Here is a 21,281-nt window from a genome sequence, read left to right as displayed (position 1 = left end):
GGTGCTATTCGAACGATTGCTGTCCAACCACCTACACGTTGTTTATCTGCAGTTGTGCCATTTTGAAAGGACGTGTTTTGGTTGAGCCCATTTTAAACAGTTTTGCACAGAAACCAATAAACTGCCATTAAGAAAATACTTGTCTTTCCAAAAGTTTCCATGTTAAGATACCAATGATGTACTTGAGTCTGCTATGTGACTGAAAGATGCTATTGTCATAATATATCTATCTATCCTTTGACAATATTAGTTCCTGAAAACGCCATTTCAGATCATTTCCAGCTAAGCATTGCCAACTGGTGAAGCTTGGTTCCCAAACCCATTGGGGGGGAGGGGGGGGGGGGGGGGGGTTTGTTGTTGTTGTTTTTTAAGTTGTTTTTTTTCCAGTGGAACTTTCCATTCATTTCACGCAGTCTGTCAATTCCAAAGGAAATGAAGTACCTGTAAATCTAAAACAGTTTTGTGGGTGTTTAAAAAATTTTTTTTTTTTTTTTAAAAATGACGCTTGAAGTCCAATTAAAACAACACCAAGTTATTTTTAAATTCATGTGGTAGTCATCTGGTATTTATTTACACAGATTTGATAGAGGTAGAACCATCTGTATTATGTACAAATTTACATTAAAAATAAATACTTACAGAATATATACAAATTCATATTCATATACAGTCCTAGTAATCAAACCACATGTTGCCAAAACAGTTAATGTAGTATTACGGGATATTGCAGGGTTTTAGTTTTTTTTGGTTTTCAAACTTACATTCACACATACTTTGACAAGTATAGCAAGAAAATACTTGTCTTGTTCTTGACTCAAGTCAAGAACAAGACAAGTATTTTCTTGTCATCTCAAACTCCACAAAGCAAACTGTGTTATATCAACACAAATTATTCCAAGAAATGTGAAATGATGAGTGGTGCTGCCAAAGACTCTGAATACACACAGGTGCGCTCCGATACTGATACCAATTCAGGACTTGGTATCAGTACTGGGGGGGGGGGGGGGGGGGGGAGTACATGAAATCAAAACTACTAATAATGGATATTAAAAGGTGGAACTTGGCCTGTTGCAACAAATACACACCGGGAGTGTGCCAGACAAGTCGGCACACACCACCACAGTTCTCAAAGGACATCTAAAATATGGAAACCCCCTGTGTAAGGTTGACACTTGCTGTGCATGGCCTTAAAAGGCAAAAATTAATCTTTCGGTCTTCGCACAGAGCAGCAAATTGCTCGCCTAAATTGTGCACAACCTACCAAGGAACAAAGCCCTAAACACTAGAAGGTGCGGAGATTTTTCTCGGTATTGGGTGGAGCAAATTAGAGGAAAAGGGCATTAAAAAAAAAAAAAAAAAAACATTTGACCTACCATTCATTTGATGCAGAGGCTAAGGTTTGCCAACTACGTCAAACGTCAAGGCTAAATACTGCAGGGTTTTCTTTCAGTTTGTCAGAATAATTTGTTGCTGTAGCTATGACCTTAAAAAAAAAAAAAAATCCCATTTTCAGTTTGCTTAGACAAAAAGTCATCATATTTAACTGAAAAAAATAAAATAAAATAAAAATCTATACACCCATCTAGTTTGGGAAATGTTAAGACATCTGTGTGGTATCACTGTCAGCTCAAACATCCTGTCACATGATTTTCAGAAGAAAGGGCCACAGGAACAGCCGTTGCAACCAGCGATTAAATTTCAATGACTGGAGCCGGAATGTAAGACAGGAAGCTTATGATACGATTAGGCAAGTCCAGCCTAGAAACAACTTTATGCGCTCTTGTGCCGAGAATCCTCCTCACTGCCACCCTGCTGATCTGCTGTAAACTCAGGGGGTTATCTAAGACAGAAAAAGCCATCTCAAGTTATGCGTCACTAGTGTTCTTGATGGACTAAAATAAACAGGATGTACTCTAGGTGGATACTCACTCTCAAAGAACTCGAGGCAGAGATACGATGGGGATCCCAGAGTGGTGTAGTGGATAGGTTTCTTGTTCAGGTTATCCGTGGCGTACACATTCCCCCCAAACTCCACAAGCAACTCAATCAAATCTGTGTTTTTTGCCTTGGCTGCGTGATGAAGAGCTGTCTCGTGGAGCTTGGCAGCATTCACGTTTGCCCCTTTCAAAAAGGAAAACAAACTTCTAAGAGAGAGGAAAGCGCTGCTGATGCCCAAGGTTGTGTTTTTAATAGAAATTATAAACATCATAATCACTTTATAAAGCAAGAAATATGTTTGACACCAAATATTACAGTAAAAAAAAAAATATATATATATATATATATATATATATATATATATATATATATATATATATATATATATATATATATATATATATATATATATATATATCTATATATATATATATATATATATATACATATATCCTGGTAATGGCTGCAGGTCCTTTTCAGTAAGTCCATTACTATCAATGTTGTTTGCTGACCTTTTTAGCCTAAATGTATTATAAAAAACAGACTGAGCTAGCTCTATGTACAGATAAGAGAGGAAGCTTCAGATCCAGTGGGGTATGCTTGTAGCTGCTACTACTGACAGACGTTGGAACAGTGAAACTGTGGATGGATCCACTGATACAAATATTAATAGAGGATACTGAAAGACGAGGTCCACGCTCAAAGTCTAAAGTGCTACGCATAACAACGAAGAGAAGTCAACTTCCTGTGTTTAGATGTTTAGATGTTTAGATTATTTTTCGTCTTATTCAGAAAAAGTTTAAAAATGCCAGTACCCTGCATGCCATGCCATTTTAAGTTTTAGACTGAGAGTTACATACATGCCATTAACATGTTATAGGTATAAGAGATTTTATTATGGAACAAGCTATGATATCATGGTTATAATAATGCTGTCATTACTAAGTAATGCAGCATGTTTTGTTTCTGCTCTAAAAACAGCTTATTAGTCTTTTTTTTTTTTTTTTTTTTAAAGAAGCACAGATAAGACAGCATATCACACTAAATTATCTCTAATCCATGATGACTGAATAGTACATCATAACTGTAAATTTCATCAGCCGTGGTGCGCAGAGGAAACACCAGAGATCTTTTTCAGTGATTTGAATTCGCTTAATCTTAATATCGACATGATATGCAGTCACACGAACCTTGTTATGGACAGGCAGCCAGTCAGCTCATTTTTACAGAGAGGCAACTATACTAAAGTAATAACACATCAAGAGCAAACAAAGTAGCTGTGTGAGCTAAAAATCTGATGGTAATTTATTGCATTGATAAATCCATCAAGTTCAAAACAATCTCCAACAACACTGGCAGAAATGCAAACCCAAACCGTGACACAGCCTCCACCGTGTTTTACAGATGGTTGTAGACACTGTTATGCCTCTCTCCTGACCTCCTCTGTATATGTTCATGATTCAAACCAAAAATTACCAATTTGGAATTATCACTCCATAAGACTTGTTGCCCCCAATTTGAAAAGATTGATCACCTGAAAAGCCAGATGCATCTCTCACATCCAAAATACTATATTATGTCTGTCAAACTTTTATCTTTAGCATTTGACACAGATTCGTTTTACCCAACAATGTGCTAGTAACAAAGTCCTTAAAGATACCAAAGTTTTCAGGGCTAACTGGACACTGTTTCGTCTTTTTTACGCTTGAATGATTCATAGTGTTCAGTGGTTTAAGCAAGAAAATATTCCCATAAAAAAGCAACCAATATCCAAAGAAAAACTTTGAAAGGTCTTTGGCAAGCCTGGAGAACTATTGTTTAAGACCACTTTACAAAAAGATAGTACAAGAATATCCGCCTAATTGGCAGAAAAATATAAAGAAATAAGGAATAGCCCAAGACTTAGTCACATTAACGTATTTCATTAAACTAATGTGTAAGAGAGAGTTGCAGTCCCAGTGGTGTTTAATGGTCTGCGAGTAAAGAATAAATATAAAAATAGAATCCAAACACTGGCTTAATCTGTGCAAATGTGATATAAAGTCCATAAGTACAAAGAGGTGCTCTGTTGTAGAACGACAGATTACTGCTAAAGCTACAGAACCTTAAAAATAACTGGAAAAATGTCAAGAAATAAAGTTGGATTCAATAATCTATAGTCATTATAGATTTTGTGAATCCATCAGGGAAACAAAAAAAGATATACCATAAAATAAAGTAAAAATTACAAAATTTAGACCCTCCTACTATATGAGCACACAGGTCTGATTGATGAATCTTCCACTAATGTGATGCTATTCTCAGAGAATTCAGGTTCACAGGTTAAGTTAGCATGGCGATATAACCTGGTAATAAGTGAACCACCCTGAAATTGCCCTGAAAAGCTCAAATCCTGCTTTGTGGTACAGGCCTCTGGACTCACCTGCGTTGAGGAGAACTTTGGCGCAGTCATAATGTTGCCTGGCACAGGCTACATGGAGCGGTGTCCCATAGTGGCAGTCATGGGCCTCCATGTGAGCTCCTTGATCGATCATGAGCTGAACACAATCTGAATTCCCTGATATTTACAAAACAAACAAACAAACAAACAAACAAACAAACAAACAAACAAACAAACAAACACACACACACACAGAAAATAACTAATTCCAGTTGTATAAACCTAAAAAGTTCTGCAGTTGAGCAAATGTTGGCGATGCAGGTAGGTACATTTGGAATTTTAGCAGCAATAATTATTAGTATCAGAAGAAATAGTCCTTTTCGGTGTCCCTCTCAATGCATTTGTAACCATGTGTAATGCCATTAAGAGAATCACAGCTGGACTTTAAGAACTTTTTTCTTATAAATATTAAGCTGAAAATAGTTGTGAAACTCAGGGTGACACAGTCTGTAAGTGGTTTGTTCTGCATCCTTCCATCTTTCTACAGAGAACCTGAAGGTCGGCACAAAGACTTTTTTCCCAGGACTGCTTTCCAAATAAGTTTGTCCTACATGTTCCAGTCATTCTGATCCATATGAACTATATACCTTTAACAGGTGAAGCTGTGCATTCATACGGTTATCTTTTTAACTTGGGCTGTGTGGTGTGCCATCTGAAGCTTTGGTGATTCTATGACAGATGGACTGGGAACATAGTAAATTCCACAAGAACAAAAAAATAAATAAACAAACATCTCTGTGTCACTTTTGTAGTCATTATTGTAAAACGAGTATGTCACAAACCAAGCACCAAGCCCCAAGCCCTGGATGCAGTTTCAGTCACGTTGACATTTACATCATTGCAAAGCTGTGCCCACAATCACCGTCTGTCTTAACACTGGTCAGCGAGAGTCGGCGAACCTGCTCGTCTAGTTTTTTGTTTTTTGTTTTAAATACAATGGAGAGGATTTGTGCAGGTGGAGCTACAGCTTTAAGTACACTGATTCCCATTGTATTCACCACCGGAGCCATAAAGGTCTCTGTTACAATACAGCTGCACTGTTTCTCCACTAGAGAGACCATCTTGCCAAAAGTGTTGGCTCATCTGCCTTCACACCCAATTTGAATTTGAGTTACATCCCGTTCCTAATCCATGGGGTTTAATATAATGTCAGCCCACCCTTTGCAGCTATAACCATTCAAGTCTTCTGGGAAAGCTTTCCATAAGGTTTAGGTGTCTATGGGAACTTTTGACCATTCTTCCAGAAGTGCATTTGTGAGAGACACATAAAGCCTGGCTCACAGTCTCCACTCGAATTCTTCCCAAATGCCTTTTATCATGTTGAGGTCAGGACTCTGTACAGACCAGTCAAGTTCTTCCACACCAAACTGGCTCATTCATGTCTTTATGGACCTTGCTTTGCGCACTGGTGCGCAGTCATGTCGCAACGGGTAGGGCCGACACCCAACTGGGGTCGAAAACCATTGCATGAAGCTTGAGCTAATCTGAAGGACACATGAAATTTGGAGGTCTATAGCGATGGACTCTGCAGAAAGTTGCTGACCTCTGCGCACTATGCGCTTCAGCATCCGCTGACCCTGCTCTGCGATTTTTACGGGTCCTACCACTTTGTGGCTGAGTTGCTTCCACTTATTTATTATACCACTACAGTTGACTGCTGAATGTTTAGTAGCGAGGATATTTCACGATTGGACTTGTTGCACAGGTGGCATCCTATCAGGGTGCCACACTCAAATTCACTGAGCTCCTGAGAGTGACTCATTCTTTCACAAATGTTTATAGAAGCAGTCTGCATGCCTAGCTTCTTGATTTTATACACCTATGACCATGAAAGTGATTGGAACACCTGAATTCAATGATTTTGAAGGGTGACTGAATACATTTGGCAGTATAGTGTATTTTAATCAACTGACATGGCTTAAAATATGATTATGCACAATGTTGTGTTGGAAAACACACACCTCCCATGCAGGCTTCATGAAGAGGTGAGAAGGTGAACAGTGGAGGATTTACAGTTGCTCCATACTCCAGCAGCAGCTTGACGCAATCCAGACTTCCAGCTGCACACGCATCACACAGCGGCGTGCTACCATCGATGTTACGAGCGTCCACCTGAAGGACAGGGCCGTAATGACAGCACACATGCACCATGTTGAGCTACCACCTAAGCCACCAACTGTGCTTGATTCTCTAGTGACGTGCCGAAGTCAGGTAGCACCACAAAACCTCCTCACCTGTGCGCCAGCATCCAGCAGCAGTCTAACACACTGGGCCTGTCCCTGTATACAGGCCTCGTGCAGGGGGGTGATGGAGTCCACAGCCACTATGTTAACTGCGGCACCTCCCTCGATCAGCTGCTGCAACTGGAAGGCCCTGCCTTGTGCAGCAGCCTCGTGCACTGCTGACCGGTCTGTCCAGAATCCAAGGCCGTGTGCTGCAAAGATGTGAAACCAAACAAAACCTAAGAGCATCTATTCACAGTCAAGGGAAGGGGGTTGAGGGGATGTATGAGCGTTTATACTACTTCTTTCTAAAAGAAAAGCCAGAGTGTTTCTTCTCCTCATAAAACATGCAGCTCTTAATCCCATGTCAAGACAACTTTGTATAGAGTTACCCATTAAATAACATAAAGTGATGACAAATGCGCAGGAAAGGAGAAGAGGTTTGGGAACATGACAAAGTGGGAGAAAGTGGTTTCTCACAACCTAAACACAAATGACACTAGTGCTCTGCACGTGTGCAGCAGGGCCCAACCCACCTGAATAGCACATGTATTTGTCTTACATGGTGTGAGGTGTGCGTTATAATGGATCCACTGCTGAACTAGTTGCACAACAGGCAGTTCAATGCCTGCTGGTTTCAGCAACGAGCTTAAAGCGCGACGTCATGCTCTCAGACGAACGTCAACCAGTTTAAGATACCATGCTGGCTTAAGGCTAGCCTTAATCAGCATCGTCAAAGAAAGATGAAAGGCAGGCAATGAAAAGCTAATAAATCTAGGATCTGCTGGCATCATCGGGATAATAACCGCCAGACTCCTTATTGAAACGGCTGTCTTGGTTACTGTTAGTCACCAACTCTAAGCTACTTACCGATTTCTCCATACAAGGACGGTCTGGCCCGTGTGATCTCCATTTCATGTTCCTGTTTTTGTCTCTCTCAGCAACGCAGATTTAGCCGAGCATGGTTTTCATTTTGAAGCAAAGCAACAAAAATCGAAAGGACTGCATTACTACGAGTACTACCACACACACCGTGCAACCCTGTGCAGAGTCTGAGCAGCTGAGGTTTAGCCTAAATAAACAACGCCGGGGAATTCTGGGATATGTAGGCGAAGGGTTATGATTATTACAGATAAATGAAAATAATAAAGGACACACACACACACATTTATATATGTATATATAAATATAAATATATATTGTATATGTTGTGGTTCTTTAGTAATGCAGAATAATAGGACATATGTATTTATTTGTGTAGCACATTTTTAAAATCCATTTTGTGGATTCAAAGCATAGACTGTATATAAAAGACGGACAGAGCAATGGGTTTTGGACCTATTTTGAAGCCTTGGTGTTTTTCATTTTTGGAAGCAGAAGTTGCTATTTGTGATGCAACATGGAAAAGTCCACCAAAGATGTAGACCAAATCCCAGTGTCGTGATAGAAAGTGTATTCTGGTTTTTGCCAAAAAGCAAAACAAAAAACAAAGAATCTGTAAATATTTAAAATGTTGGTCTATATTCTGTCAAACGTATCTTATGAGATACTTATGAGTCTTATGAGTCATTTTGAGCCAGAAAGAACATTCCTGACACATTGTAGAAGCTGCAATCATTTTTTTTGATTGTAGCTTTTGACTGACTATAATGAAGAACACAGAGAACAAAAAACATATAATTCCTTTACCTTCTTTTTTTTATACAACCCCTTCACAACTCCTGTTGACTACAGCCGATAAGCAAAGATTTAAAACAAAACAAAACACAGAAACATTGGAAATCACTTTTTGGCACAACACCAGCTGAGCACAAAAGCAATAATGCAATCAGGAACCGCCAGACTTTCCCATATTTCAGATGTTTGTCATCTTAGTGTCACTGTCTGCAAATATCTCTCCACACACTGTATCCCAAAAAATGCAATTTATTGAACTGTGTCTAATGCACAAATTGTTAATATACAGTGTACTGTTCTGCCTCGGTTCCTCATCCAGGAAACTTTTGGCTGACACTGTGTCTAATCAGGGGTTTCTTAAAAGTAAGAAACAGTTTACAAACACGAGACTAATATCTGTTTACATCATAACATGACACCTGTCAATCCATTATCCTGTGGAATGACTTATAAAAATGTGTAAATTGTTTTTTGTACTAAAGTGTAAACATGTTTTGTAATCCTTTAAAAATTGGTGTATTAACATAGCGTGAATTGCATCACTTCTGGAGTCAACCTCAGTTTTTCACACTTCCATATTAGCTTCCTTTTTCAGTTTCTCTACTTTATCTAATGACTTTAACCAGCAAATAAAAAAGGTTTACATCGCTGTCAATAATGTGGCATGTAAAGAACTGTTTTTTATTCATTTGTTTATGGCATGTGCCTGTTTAGAGCTAGCTTGGCGAGCTTTAGCTAGCATGACACATTAACTCATGATGTCACTTAAGTGCTATTTTATATTTCAGTTGCAACTCCTAGGTTAGATAAGGTTAAGTAAACAGGTTAACTGTGGGATGGATTCCACCCTATATTTCATGATCCATGGTAACAGTGGTTATTGGTGAGTTCATTCTGGTAGATATGTGTATGGCCACAGGACTGACCATTTGCCACCCAGTTACCACTTCCCCTCAATGGAAAGGGAAAAGTCATTTAACCAATGTTTTTAGATTTTAGTTTTTTTGTTTGTTTGTTTGTTTTTCTGGAGACACCCTCATGAAGCATTAAAAATTAAACTTCCTCTTTCAGCTTTCATCTCTCTCGATCCTATCGTATCCCCAGCATCGTCTTCTGTCACACCAACCATCTGCGTGTCCTCGTTTGCTGTAGTCTTCCTCTTTTTGTCATGCCTAGAAACTCCATATTTGACTGCTGGGTTGAGCATTAACAACTAAGCACTGCAAATCTTTTACACAGGAGGTTGTAGTCAAGGTGCAACATGTAAGATTTTTGGCCTTAAGCATTCAAGGTTAAACAAAAATTATCAACAAAATTTGAAGAAATAAAAGATCTGACTCCAGGTGAACTGTGTTGGAAAGATTTTTGCTGAAGTGAGCACGCTTGCTAGCTTCTCATACTTGCACTTTATATCTAACGGCAGAGCTTCTATTGTAATATAAATGGAAATTACAAATTAGCTATCAGTGTTTGTGTTTACCATTGCCAGACAATGCTACACCACTGCAATCATTCACCAACCAACATGAATGATGATGTGACGGAGAAGCAACGTTATATCAGCTTGCAATGACAAGGCCTCCAGTTCTTGTCTTCTTTAAGACCATGAGCACACACACACATTGTGGCAGTGTATGTTTGTCAGCGCTTGTTGTTCCTTAAACAAGCAAACCATAAGCATCAATCAGCGACCACACAGCAGTGTGTTTTGAAGCCGTTTATCAGACATGTACACTTCTCACCATCGTGTGAGTCTTCTTCAGAACACTTGTCACCTCCTCTCAGGCTTAATGGATCACATTTGCCAAATGCCTGTGAGATTCTGCTTATTTCATGTCTGTTTTTAGATGCATGTCATTATCCTGTTTGTGCAACCATGTCCTGTGATTATGACACTGCATGTCTTTCTTCAGAACGAGCTGATACACTTCTGATATCACTCTTCTTTTCTTCATCTCCATGCTGTGCATTTATTCTTACTTTATTATTTTCTGTGAGCAAAAACGTAATTTCACTTATCAAAAGATTCTCATTTTGTTTCATCTATCCAAACAATTTTCTTCTAGAAGCATTGTTATTTGTCAATATATATTTAATATCTTTTGACTTTGTTACGGTCTGTTTTTCCAAAGTTATGGTTTCTGAGGCTTCTTCTATAGAAGCCACTTACCTTTACAGAGTGCTGTAATCAGACACCAGTGCATCTTGATCTTGGAGGTCAGCTTTTATACTGTGTTTCAAGCATTTCTTTATTTGTCATTCCACAATTAGCTTAGCTAAACAAGGTACAAGTGACAGTCATAACAAAGACATAGCCTCTCCAATTGTGTCATTCTCCTATCCACTCACAGGCTGGGTTCATCATGAAGCTTCTGTTTGTTCCTTGTAGCCATGTAGATTCCGTCATGGTTACTTACCTGGAAAAACTTGCATAGATGCTTTTCTGCACATCACTAGCCATAGCTCTGCATTTGCTGGCCGCTTTCAAGCCATTTGTCATGTCTAAGAAGACAAGCAGAACACAAAAAATAAATCAACACAAGAGAGGAAGTCAATATGACTGTTTATTTCCTGTAGAACCCTTGAATCACAAATGTTGCAACGTGGGGGAAGATTATTCTTAAAGGTCAAAGGAGCTTGCAAAGAAAAGCGTCTGGACTTCTTTAAGTTACTTGAAGACGTTTCACCTCTCATCCGAGAAGCTTCTTCAGTTCTAAGGTCAAATGGTGGAGAGTCCCAGATATAAACCTAGTGGGAGTATCCCCCCACAGAGGGACAAAAGGACCCCTGATGATCCTCTAATCGCCTGAGCCAAGGTGTGAAACTGGGTGTGGGTCCCAATCAGCCAGAGTTTCGGGTGAGTTCATTATGAAACCTGGCCCCACCTTATCATGCGAATTCCTGAGGTCAGATGGCCCAGGATGTGAGTGGGCGTTAAGGCGTCTGGGAAGGGATCTCAAAACTGGATTATAGATGGCAGAGAGTTGGTGTCGTAAACCACCGCCTCTGTTCAAAGATGGTCGCTCACAGTGGACATAGATGGCTTCTTTCACTCCTCTTTCAAACCATCTGTCCTCTCTGTCCAAAATGTGAACATTGGCATCCTCGAAAGAGTGACCTTTATCCTTAAGATGCAGATGGACAGCTGAGTCTTGTCCTGTGGAGGTGGCTCTACTCCCACTAGGTTTATATCTGGGACTCTCCACAATTTGACCTTAGAACTGAAGAAGCTTCTCGGATGAGAGGTGAAACGTCTTCAAGTAACTTAAAGAAGTCCAGACGCTTTTCTTTGCAAGCTCCTTTGACTACGATGACCTGGATGACTGAGAATCTTCACAGACATTATTCTTAAAGACTTTCTTTTTAAACATTTAAACATTTGCAGTCAACAGTAGCTTGACTAGAAACTCTAAGCCCAAGATCAAGAATCACCAAAAATTCACATTTTCAATATGGGAAAATGAGGTACAGAGACCAAAACTGTGCTTGTATCAGGCCGTAAAGAGGTATTTCTGTAGTAATGTCAGCACTACAGTAGAGATTCGGTAAGTATGAGAAGCTAGCAAGCTAGTGGTCAAAAAGAACTGTAGCTTTGGCCATTTTAACATTAGCTTCATATTTTAGCCTTGGAAGTTTCCATCTGGTTAATACAGCTTCTCTGCTTTTTATATTCAATATCTAACAATGAAGCTTTTGCAACATCTGCCTACTTCTAGGGTCTAATGTTATACTATGTAGGTTGTCATATGACACGGTGGTAAATAAAATAGAGGGCTAGGCAACCAAAGTCTTGAATGCCCACTAGCAATGAAGCCTCTGTGACAAAGTGATGCATGGCAACCAAATTGCTTTCTATGTAAAAACCCATTTACACACTTATTTTATAGTCTGGTTATTATATTGGCTAGCAGCTCAGATCAGTCTTTGCTTATATGTTGATCATAGGCAGTATAAAAGACAGCTACTTCTGCAGCTGCAAACTGGTTAGTGAAGTCTTGTTTTGAAGCCTTTTGATGAGCATTTTTGCCATTTTGTTGTTTTGAAACCCTATGTTATGAAGAAGGGCACATCAGACTGAAATTGCATTGGGTAATGACTTGTCAATCACAAATCATTAGCTCATGACAATATTTTGGACAATATACTTTCTAGCACTTCAAATGGCAAAATTATTCATGTTTTATACAGTACAACCCAAAATGAGAGAGTAACATAACCGTGGTTGCCATTAGTTTTTCATGTACTACAAATATTTGGAAGAAAAAAAAACCCCGAAAACTACTAGTCCAGTGATAGTAAAACGTGGAAAAGTTTAACGCAAACCAGAAATGTAAAAGGTTCACCTTCAGAGTAAAAGCTGTTCCTCAGTGTTGCCACCAGTTTGTTTCAAAAGGCACAACTGGTTTGCAACGTGTCCCTAGACACGTCTGTTACTCCCATGCAAACTGGGACAACAGCAATATGCTAACAAGGAGGATTTCTTCCAGCCAGTTGGGAAATACTCATTCTTCCCTCATGAGTGGGTGCTGCCAGAAAGTCACAGATAGAGTGGGTGAAATGTTGTCGCAAGAGTGGAGGTGAGATTGATTTTGAAAGCTTGTGATACTGTGAGGGCTGGAGGGTGTTTTGTTGGTAGGGGAGGTGGATCAAGGAGAGAGGACGGATGGCAGCGGCGTCTGCTGGCAAAATTGGTTGGAGCAATGCCTAAAACCTCTGAGGTGCTTTAACTGTCAAAGGTTTGGACACCTAGCGAAAAACTGTAAGGAAAAGAGATGTGCTCGGTGTGGTGGAGATCACAAATATGGGAAATGTGGAGATGGAGTTCAACCAAAGTGTTGTAGTTGTGGTGGGAGTCACAGTGTTGCGTATGCTGGATGTGAGAGAATGAAACAAGAAAACCTATTCAAAAAGTGAGGGTGGAGAAGAAGATCTCCTATGCTGAAGCAGTGAGGGTGATGAGAGTGAGTGAACAGGTCAACGTCAACCCAGGACAGGGTGCATCTCGGGATCAAAGAGTTACCCGGATCAACACAAATAGTGTGGTTATTGATAAGATGGCATTGGTTACATTCATTGCAGGAGTGATAAACACCATAGCTGATGTGAGATCTAAGCAGGAGAAAATTCAGCTCATTGTTAAGGCGGCAATTAACCACTTGGGGTTAGTAGGACTGACATGGGAAGAAGTGAGGAACAACCTCAATTATCAGTCAAGTCAGGAAACATGATGTTCTTTTACATAATTGTGGTACTTATTCTTCAATGGAATGCAAGGAGTCTGTAGGTCAATGGCCAAGAGTTGAAGCATTTCATCAAACTACTTGATGTCATTTGTGTACAGGAATCTTGGCTTAAATCTTCTTTGGATTTTGTGTTGTATGGTTACAAGATAAGAAGAAATGACAGGGACCGTGGTGGAGGGTGTGCAACGTTTGTCAAACAAGACATTCCATATAGACTCCTGGGTAAAGGCAATGATTTGGAGTATGTTGCTATTGAGGTTTGGGACAGGAATGAACCAAATGTTATTGTGAATTTCTACAATCCTTGCGCCAGATTGGAGCTGCCGCGTCTTCGTTCAATTGAAGGAAGTGACTGTCGCAGAGTTATTTGGTGTGGGGATTTTAATGCCCATAGCAGAGTGTGGGAAGGCACACACACAGATAAAAATGGTAAGGTAATTGAGGAATTGATGGATACATGCAATTTGGTGTGCCTGAATGATGGTAGGGGGACCAGATGTAATGTTGTTAATGGAACAGAGTCAGTTTTGGATTTAACTCTAGTCTCAACTGTCCTTGCAGGAATAAGTCAGTGGACCATCAGAACAGACACTACCATAGGCAGTGACCATTATCCTGCTTTCTGTGATGTTGGAGGGAAGATACAGGTATCTCTAAGAGAGGTGCATAAGAAGTGGAGTTTTCATAGGGCTGACTGGACAAAATTTCAAAAATTATGTGAGGAAACGATTGACAAGGTTGATGAGTCTGGTAGCGTTGATCAAATGAATGATCAGTTTATTGAAGTACTTATGGTAGCCGCCAAGGCCTCAATCCCAACCAGTAAAGGTAAGGAAAGTAGGACTTTGGTGCCATGGTGGACAGAGGAATGTCGAATTGCTGTAAAGGAAAGAAACAAGGCGTTTAAATTTCTCCAAAGAAACCTTAACAAGCTCTGATTGCATACAGAAAAGCAGTGGCAGTGGTCAGAAGAACAGTGAGACAAGCAAAGCGGAGCAGTTGGAGGTTGTTCTGTTCTAAAATAGGAAGAACCACTCCAGTGGGGGAGGTCTGGGGCATGGTCAGAAGAATGGGAGGTGACCGGCGGGAATGGGATTACCCAGTTCTATCTTCAGGCCAACAGAACTTTGTAACAGCTCAGGAAAAAGTGGAGGTTATGGTGAAAACTTTTGCTAAGATTCATAGCTCTGATAACATATCAGTGTTGGGAAAAGACAGAATGTGCCAAACTAAAACACGGTATTTGGAGGATTTAGTAAGAAAGGCACACATAGACAGTAGTTTGGATGCGGTGTTTTCTCGGGAGGAAATGGTGAGAGCACTTCAAAAAACGAAGCCCACAGCCCCGGGAAAGGATCAAATTTGTTATTTAATGTTGAAGAACCTTGGTACGAAAGCGCTTAATAAACTGCTGTGTTTGGTTAACACAGTTTGGATTAAGGGTGAGCTCCCAAGTACTTGGAAGGAGGCTGTTATTGTGCCAATAAGAAAACCCGGGAAGGATCCATCTAAACCAGATAGCTACAGACCAATCGCTCTTACATCAAATGTGTGCAAGTTAATGGAACGTATGATAATGCAAGACTGTCCTTTGAGCTGGAAAGAAAAGGGGCTTTAGCCAATTACCAAAGTGGTTTCAGGACAGCTCGGAACACAACTGATGCTATTATTAGACTTGGGAATGTTGTTAGGAAAGCGCAGGCCAATAAAGAGTCTGTTTTGGCAGTCTTTTTGACATAGAAAAGGCATATGATATGTTGTGGAGGGATGGGCTTTTAATCAAGTTGCATAAGTTGGGTATTGGTGGCAGGACATTCAATTGGATCCAAGACTTTTTATCTGGTAGGAAGATCCAAGTGCGAATTGGGTCTACAATTTCTAGTCAGTGCACAGTTGAGAATGGAATGCCACAGGGCAGTGCGATTAGTCCCCTGCTTTTTGTTATAATGATCAATGATGTTTTTTCTGATGTTCCTGAGGGAATTAGGAGGTCTTTGTTTGCTAATGATGGTATGTTATGGAAAAAAAGGAAGAAATATTGAGCACCTAGTGGGCAAGGTTCAGGAGGCTGTTGGTGGTTGAGTGGGGATTTGACTGGGGATTCAGGTTTTCAGTGGAAAAAACAAAAATGATGTTCTTTACCAAAAGAAAAGTGAGTGAGACTTTGACATTGAAACTGTATGACGAGGTAATTGGGAAAGTGAGCTCTTTTAAGTACTTAGGTGTTGTGTTTGATTCAAGACTGATATGGAGGAGGGAGCATATTGACCAGATTGAAACCAAATGCAAAAAAGTTATTAATGTTATGAGGTGTGTAGCTGGGATGGGGTTGGGGAGCGAGCTCTTCTGCTTTGAAAAGACTTTACCAGGCATTAATTAGATCAGTCTTCGATTATGGGTGTTCAGCAGTTCCTTCTGTGTTGAGACATTTGGATGTTCTGCAATCGGAAGCCCTTAGAGTGTGCTGTGGCGCTTTTAAAACGTCTCCAGTCAGTGCCCTACAGGTGGAGATGGGAGAAATGCCCCTAGATCTTAGGAGGACGCAAGTGTCTGTGAATTACTGGGTTCATTTTGGTGGTCATGGTGATGCACATCCCACAAAGGAGGTACTTTTGGAATGCTGGGAGTATGGAAGAAGTTAGAAGGATCATTTTGGAAAGGTGGGGAATCAGTGGGCTAAGGAGTGTCAAGTGTATGAACTTAAAATATGTCCTGCAGGAGTGTTCCCTGTGGTTCCTCCATGGTTACTGGAGACCCCTCCTGTGGACTGGTACTTGCTGGATCTGAAGAGAAAATTGAAAGGAAGAGTCGATCTTGTTTCAGCATTTCATTTTCACAGCTTGAATGAATACCCTGAGTGTATTCATGTGTTCACGGATGGTGCTAAAAGTCCAGATACTGGAATTACAGGGTTTGGAATAGCAGTTCCGTCAAAAAATATTGAAATAAACAGACGCACTTCCGGATGGACTGGCAGTGTACACGATTGAAATGGTAGCAATTTTGGTAGCATTGAAATGGGTAGAGTGTTCAAAAATCAGGCAGGTGGTAGTGTGTTCTGACTCGGCAGCTGTTCTTTCAAGTCTACAATCATTTTGTTCGAAGACAAGGCAGGGTATGCTGTATACTATTCTGGAGACTATAAGCAGAATAAGGTGTTGTGGTGGCAATATTCACTTTCTTTGGGTGCCAGCTCATGTAGGAATCAGTGGAAATGAAAAGGTGGATAGGTTGGCAAAAGGAGCGTTGACTAAAAATAGGACTGAGATGGAAATTAAAAGCAGCGGATCTGAAGCAAAAGATATTGTTTGGAGGCAGGTTGTTCAGGAGTGGCAGAAGCGGTGGGATTCGGGGAGTAAGGGCAGGCAATTGTATCATCTTAAGAAGGAGGTGGCAGGGTGTAGGTTGTATAGGGGTAATAGGAGGGAAGAGGTGGTCATTACCAGGCTTAGACTGGGACATTGTGCATTAAATAAAACACTACAGATGATAGGAGAACATCAGACAGGGCTTTGTGGAGTGTGCCAGGAGGAGGAGGAGACGGTAGAGCATGTAATACTTCGGTGCAAGGGTTATGATGTGGAGAGGAAAGTTCTGCAGAATAGATTGAAGGAGCGGGGAATTGAGGAATTTAATCTGTGTGTTGGAGGGTAGTAGGGCACAGGTGAGGGAACTGGTGGGGTTTCTGAAGGATATAGGTGTTTATGAAAGAGTGTAGGGTCTTTTTTTTTTGGTTTTGTATTGTTTTTTGGATACAGATTGTAAGCTGTAAGTCTGACCCATACTCCGGAACAGTAGGAGGCGGTAATGCTCCTTTACGTTGGTTGCCAACCGCCGTTAAACACAAAGAGGAAGAAGTCACAGATAGGCCTCTAGGCCTGTGTGCATACTTGATTGGCGTCGCATCCACTGTCACAAGCCACAACTTCTGCCAGTGCTGCATATCTCAATTTTTGCAACCTGGCATGTTGTGTTGCTGCAACCAAAGGTTGGCTGAAGACACAGCTGTAAAGCCGTATCAGTGTTTAACACTGTTTTTTAATTCTATATCAGAACAGAAGCTCAGAGATTTACAGATTATACAGAGGGAGATGTTGCAATGGTCAGATGTGAGAAGTCAGAATTTCTGAGTTCCCAATCAAAATTTGAACCTGACGTTAACAATCCAACATGGTAGCATGGGCCATAAACAGTAGCAAAACTGTAAAACCAGGCTCTATCCATGGATAGGTGCAGCAGTGTTTTTAAGTAAAAAGTAAGTATTATGCCATATTTATTGTGATATCTGGAAAAATAAATACTGTTTTTTTTCTCGCTTTTTCTGGAATACGCTAACTCAGGATTGATGCCATTCCCGAGTTCCGACATCTAAGATCCAAGTTATTTGGAATGCAGCATAAGTCTTTTTGGGACCACAGCTATCACCCCAGGTGGCCATTAAAAAGAATGCAGGTTCGAAGCATGTCTGCACTGGCTTTACTCTTCAAACTAGGAAGCTGTGTCTTTGTCCAGTATGCAGAAAGGCTATTTCGAGATAAAGGAACATATCAAATATTTGTTTTTGTTCAGCTCACAGTGTGAACTTGCACTGCACATGCTCTTAGCATAATGAGAGGAACAAACAGATGTGCAGAGGAACTAGGCTGTCATGTGTCTCAAAGGGTGAACTATGGACTTAGAGCAATGTCCCACTCCATGTAAAAAATAAATAAATAAATAAATAAATCACAATGAATTAGGTACTCAAACCAGGTTATTAGTTAGGTGCTGTAACCTTTGATAGCGATATAGGCGAAGCTGCCCACCATAACATAGCAGTCTATACAGAGAAAACCTTTTAAATAGACTCATGCAGAACACGACCCCCCCTGGTATTATTTTTTTTTTACTAAACAGGCAGCTACACATTTCCACTAGTTTTTATAGCGATTAGTTAAGTTACCGTGAGTTTGCCTGTGCATTTGGTAAACAGGATTTTCCGGGAAACCAAATTTCATGGGAACGTGCTAAAGACGTGTTAGCACTAATCTCCATAACTCCCCCCGCACCTCCCGTAGTTTATCTAAACCGTGTTACGGTGTTCAATCAGCCATATAACCCATCAAACCAGTTGATAACGAGTTAGCGTTCAAATATAACCCCACGGTGTTAGCTTGTTTGTTGTTATAAATCAGTATTTCTTCGCGAGGAGGAGGGAAAGGGACAGGAAAAAACGGACACGCACACACACAGGAGAAGTGAGCCGCAGGCGCAAACTAGCTTCAGCATTGCTTCAGCAGCTGCCTTGCGAACACAGTTCAGTGTAGACTTTCAAGATGGATGCTTCGCCTCGATAGGTTTCTGTTTCCTTTTTGAAACCGACGACAGTAACACCGAGTCCCCACGCGAGGAGGCATGTGGAGGACTGAGGGGCTTTCATGAGTAAACAGACGCGTTGTTTATGAAACGATAAACGTGAACCTACGTGGATATTTTTGCTTCTACGTGCTGTGGACAAACAGCTATTTTCTAACTTCCTGGTTTTCGTGTTAATATGTCTATTGAAACGGCGGCGACAGGAGCTCGAGTGACTTTGAAAGGTTTATCTGACGTGGGATACATGGGATCTAATTACCGAGTTGTGATGTTTGAATCCGGGGAGAGCAGTTTTCAGCGAAAGGAAAAGGGAGGCCGACAGATTTCATAAGCAATGGAAAGTGGGAATGGTGGTGCCTGGAGTAAAGGTGATGAGCCCTTTTCCCCCACCAGCACCACTTATACGACTTTCACTTCAAGATTAAAAAAAAAAAGTCGTGTGGTGGGAGATTTTTCTCCTGCTTTACTCGACACCCGCTAATGTTATGTGTTAAAACTGAAAATAAATGCGTAGATAAGGATATCCAATGGGGACAGCCTGTTCCAGGATTGAGAAACAGCTCGGAGAGTTTTTTTCCCCTTGGTTGAAATCCAATCCGCAGTTGCCTGTAATTTTCCAGTGTCTCGTGGATTTTGCGCTCATGTTTGCATTCTGTCCACTTTCTTTAGGTGTCTTGATACCTGTGCCAGACTCTTCTGACATCTTTAAAAACAGTATCTTGGCTCCACTTCAACGTGCATACTTGTATGATGAGTCGAAGCAGTGTTTCAGATACAAGTCTGCTGTTTTGGTAAAGAATCCAACTTTGGAAGAAAAGGTTAGTCTAAGTCTTTCCCCAGCATTTAAGTAGATTTTTATATAGCCCCAGTATAACCACATTTAAATAACACGCGGTCGTTAAACCCCACCAGATGGTATCTTATACACATGCAGTGGGTTTTGTTTTTCTTTTATACATATAATATTGAAGATTTCCCCTCTTTTGAGCTCATAAGAAATCCCACATGGGTAAAATTTCTCATGCCTGAAACAGGAACTGCTCTTACATGAAGCACAGCCTTTATTCTGATTTCCTTGTTTCTTTTTTTTAAATTTGTTTTGTATCAGTACAATGCCTTCCGAGCAAAAAGGAGAGACGCTGGGTATTCAGACGAGGATCTAGAGGAGTCCTATGGCTTTTTGCTCTTTGACGATGTCAACAAGGTACGGACTGGAGGTCACAGACACAGCTGAGAAAACGCACACAATCAACCGAATCCTCATATCGTGCTCCTTTTTTTTGTTTTAAAGGCTAACGCACTCCGAGAAACCGGTGTGCTCACTGGAAATAGCACATGTACAACTCTGGGAGATCCTTCTAAAGGTATATATATACATGTATTTTTTATCCTCCACCCTGTCCTTCCCTCCCTCAGTCTGAGCCTGATATCATATGATATCTATGTGTTAAAACTCAACGTTAAAATCTTATTCTAATAAATTCCTTAGCTGTAAACCTATAAAAATACTAATAAGCAGGATTTTACCTTAAAGGTCAGATATAAGTTGTCCTTCATATTTGCAGATCAAGCTAAAGAATAGTCCGTGTTGTTTGTCCAGTGCTGCCTTGTTTTGAAAGTGAAAGCAAATTAAAGCCCTGAATGTATACAAATGAAAGTGAAAGAATGTGTGAAACAGAAACTATACATTACATGAGGTTTTCGGGATATTGGTGTTTAAGGAAGACTGTGGCATTTCTTTCTGTTTTGCACTGCGAGTTGTATTCTTGTTAGCTCTGTTTAGCCTTAAAACTCCCAGTTTAAAACGCTGCTGGGACACCCACGGGGCCCAGTACGGACTGTGATAAAGAGTAGCAGTTATCAAGAGCAAACTTTGGTCAAAGTCAGTTTTTATGGAGCTGTTTTGCAGTGAACTGTAGGAGAAAATGGCACCGGCTTGACACTTTAAAACAACAGCTTCAGTGTGTCACATGTTATCGACTCAGCCAGTGTTTTTTTTTTTTTGTTTTGTTTTTTTTTGCTGCACATCCTGTGCAGACTTGCAGTTGTGCAATAGGTTTTTTTTCATGACCTTTCTCTCATAAATGTTTTAATTCTTGACATGTTTGTTACTTGACATTCCTAATTAAAAAAGTCTAAAAAGTACAAGACGGAACAGACTTCTTAGACTAGTTTGTGGCTGTCTACCTCGCCTTAGAACTTGCTCTTGAGTATGTCACTATTTTTCAAGCATTTTCTATGAAGTTTTCTTTTCTTTTCTTTTTCAAAACTGACTCAGTTACTTGTACCATAAGCAGGAAAACGCATGTTATTGCATTTTAACTATGTAACTAGATTTTATTTTATTCTAAACTGATAAATGTTACTGTTATGGTCTGTTGAAATTTAGTGTTTACTGCAGTACCT

General features: G+C 40.3%; 2 protein-coding genes across 3 annotated transcripts in view; one reads left to right on the top strand and one right to left on the bottom strand.

The window, feature by feature from the left end:
- Positions 1–356: 356 nt before the first annotated feature.
- asb13b (ankyrin repeat and SOCS box containing 13b) lies at positions 357–21,038 on the bottom strand. Its single transcript, XM_040026077.1, has 7 exons — positions 20,403–21,038; positions 7,471–10,779; positions 6,613–6,812; positions 6,340–6,490; positions 4,361–4,495; positions 1,930–2,121; positions 357–1,840 (listed from the first exon to the last, which is right to left on the bottom strand). Exons 2-7 carry the CDS (start codon positions 7,511–7,513, stop codon positions 1,692–1,694), a joined length of 870 nt encoding a protein of 289 aa, XP_039882011.1. The 5' UTR covers positions 7,514–10,779; positions 20,403–21,038; the 3' UTR covers positions 357–1,691.
- The window catches only part of tasor2 (transcription activation suppressor family member 2), a 29,593-nt gene continuing 26,757 nt past the window's right edge, over positions 18,446–21,281 (top strand). The window contains exons 1-4 of one of the 2 annotated variants that reach the window (XM_040026074.1): positions 18,446–19,243; positions 19,545–19,693; positions 19,984–20,079; positions 20,167–20,239. In XM_040026074.1, the coding sequence (XP_039882008.1) occupies positions 19,210–19,243; positions 19,545–19,693; positions 19,984–20,079; positions 20,167–20,239 (352 nt within the window). In that variant the 5' untranslated portion in view covers positions 18,446–19,209. The other variant, XM_040026073.1, reaches the window with a different exon arrangement.

The sequence above is a fragment of the Simochromis diagramma genome, unplaced genomic scaffold (genome assembly GCF_900408965.1).
Source record: "Simochromis diagramma unplaced genomic scaffold, fSimDia1.1 OVJJ01000293.1, whole genome shotgun sequence".
NCBI classification, from domain to species: domain Eukaryota; kingdom Metazoa; phylum Chordata; class Actinopteri; order Cichliformes; family Cichlidae; genus Simochromis; species Simochromis diagramma.
This window is presented reverse-complemented; position numbering and strand designations above follow the sequence as displayed.

Excerpts from the sequence above, each read along its gene's own strand:
- asb13b (XM_040026077.1), bottom strand. The coding sequence starts at position 7,513 with ATGGAGATCACACGGGCCAGACCGTCCTTGTATGGAGAAATCG. Across the intron at positions 4,496-6,339 it reads TCATGAAGCCTGCATGGGAG|GGAATTCAGATTGTGTTCAG; the intron begins GTGTGTGTTTTC and ends TGTAAATATCAG. Across the intron at positions 2,122-4,360 it reads CAAAGTTCTCCTCAACGCAG|GGGCAAACGTGAATGCTGCC; the intron begins GTGAGTCCAGAG and ends CCTTTTTGAAAG.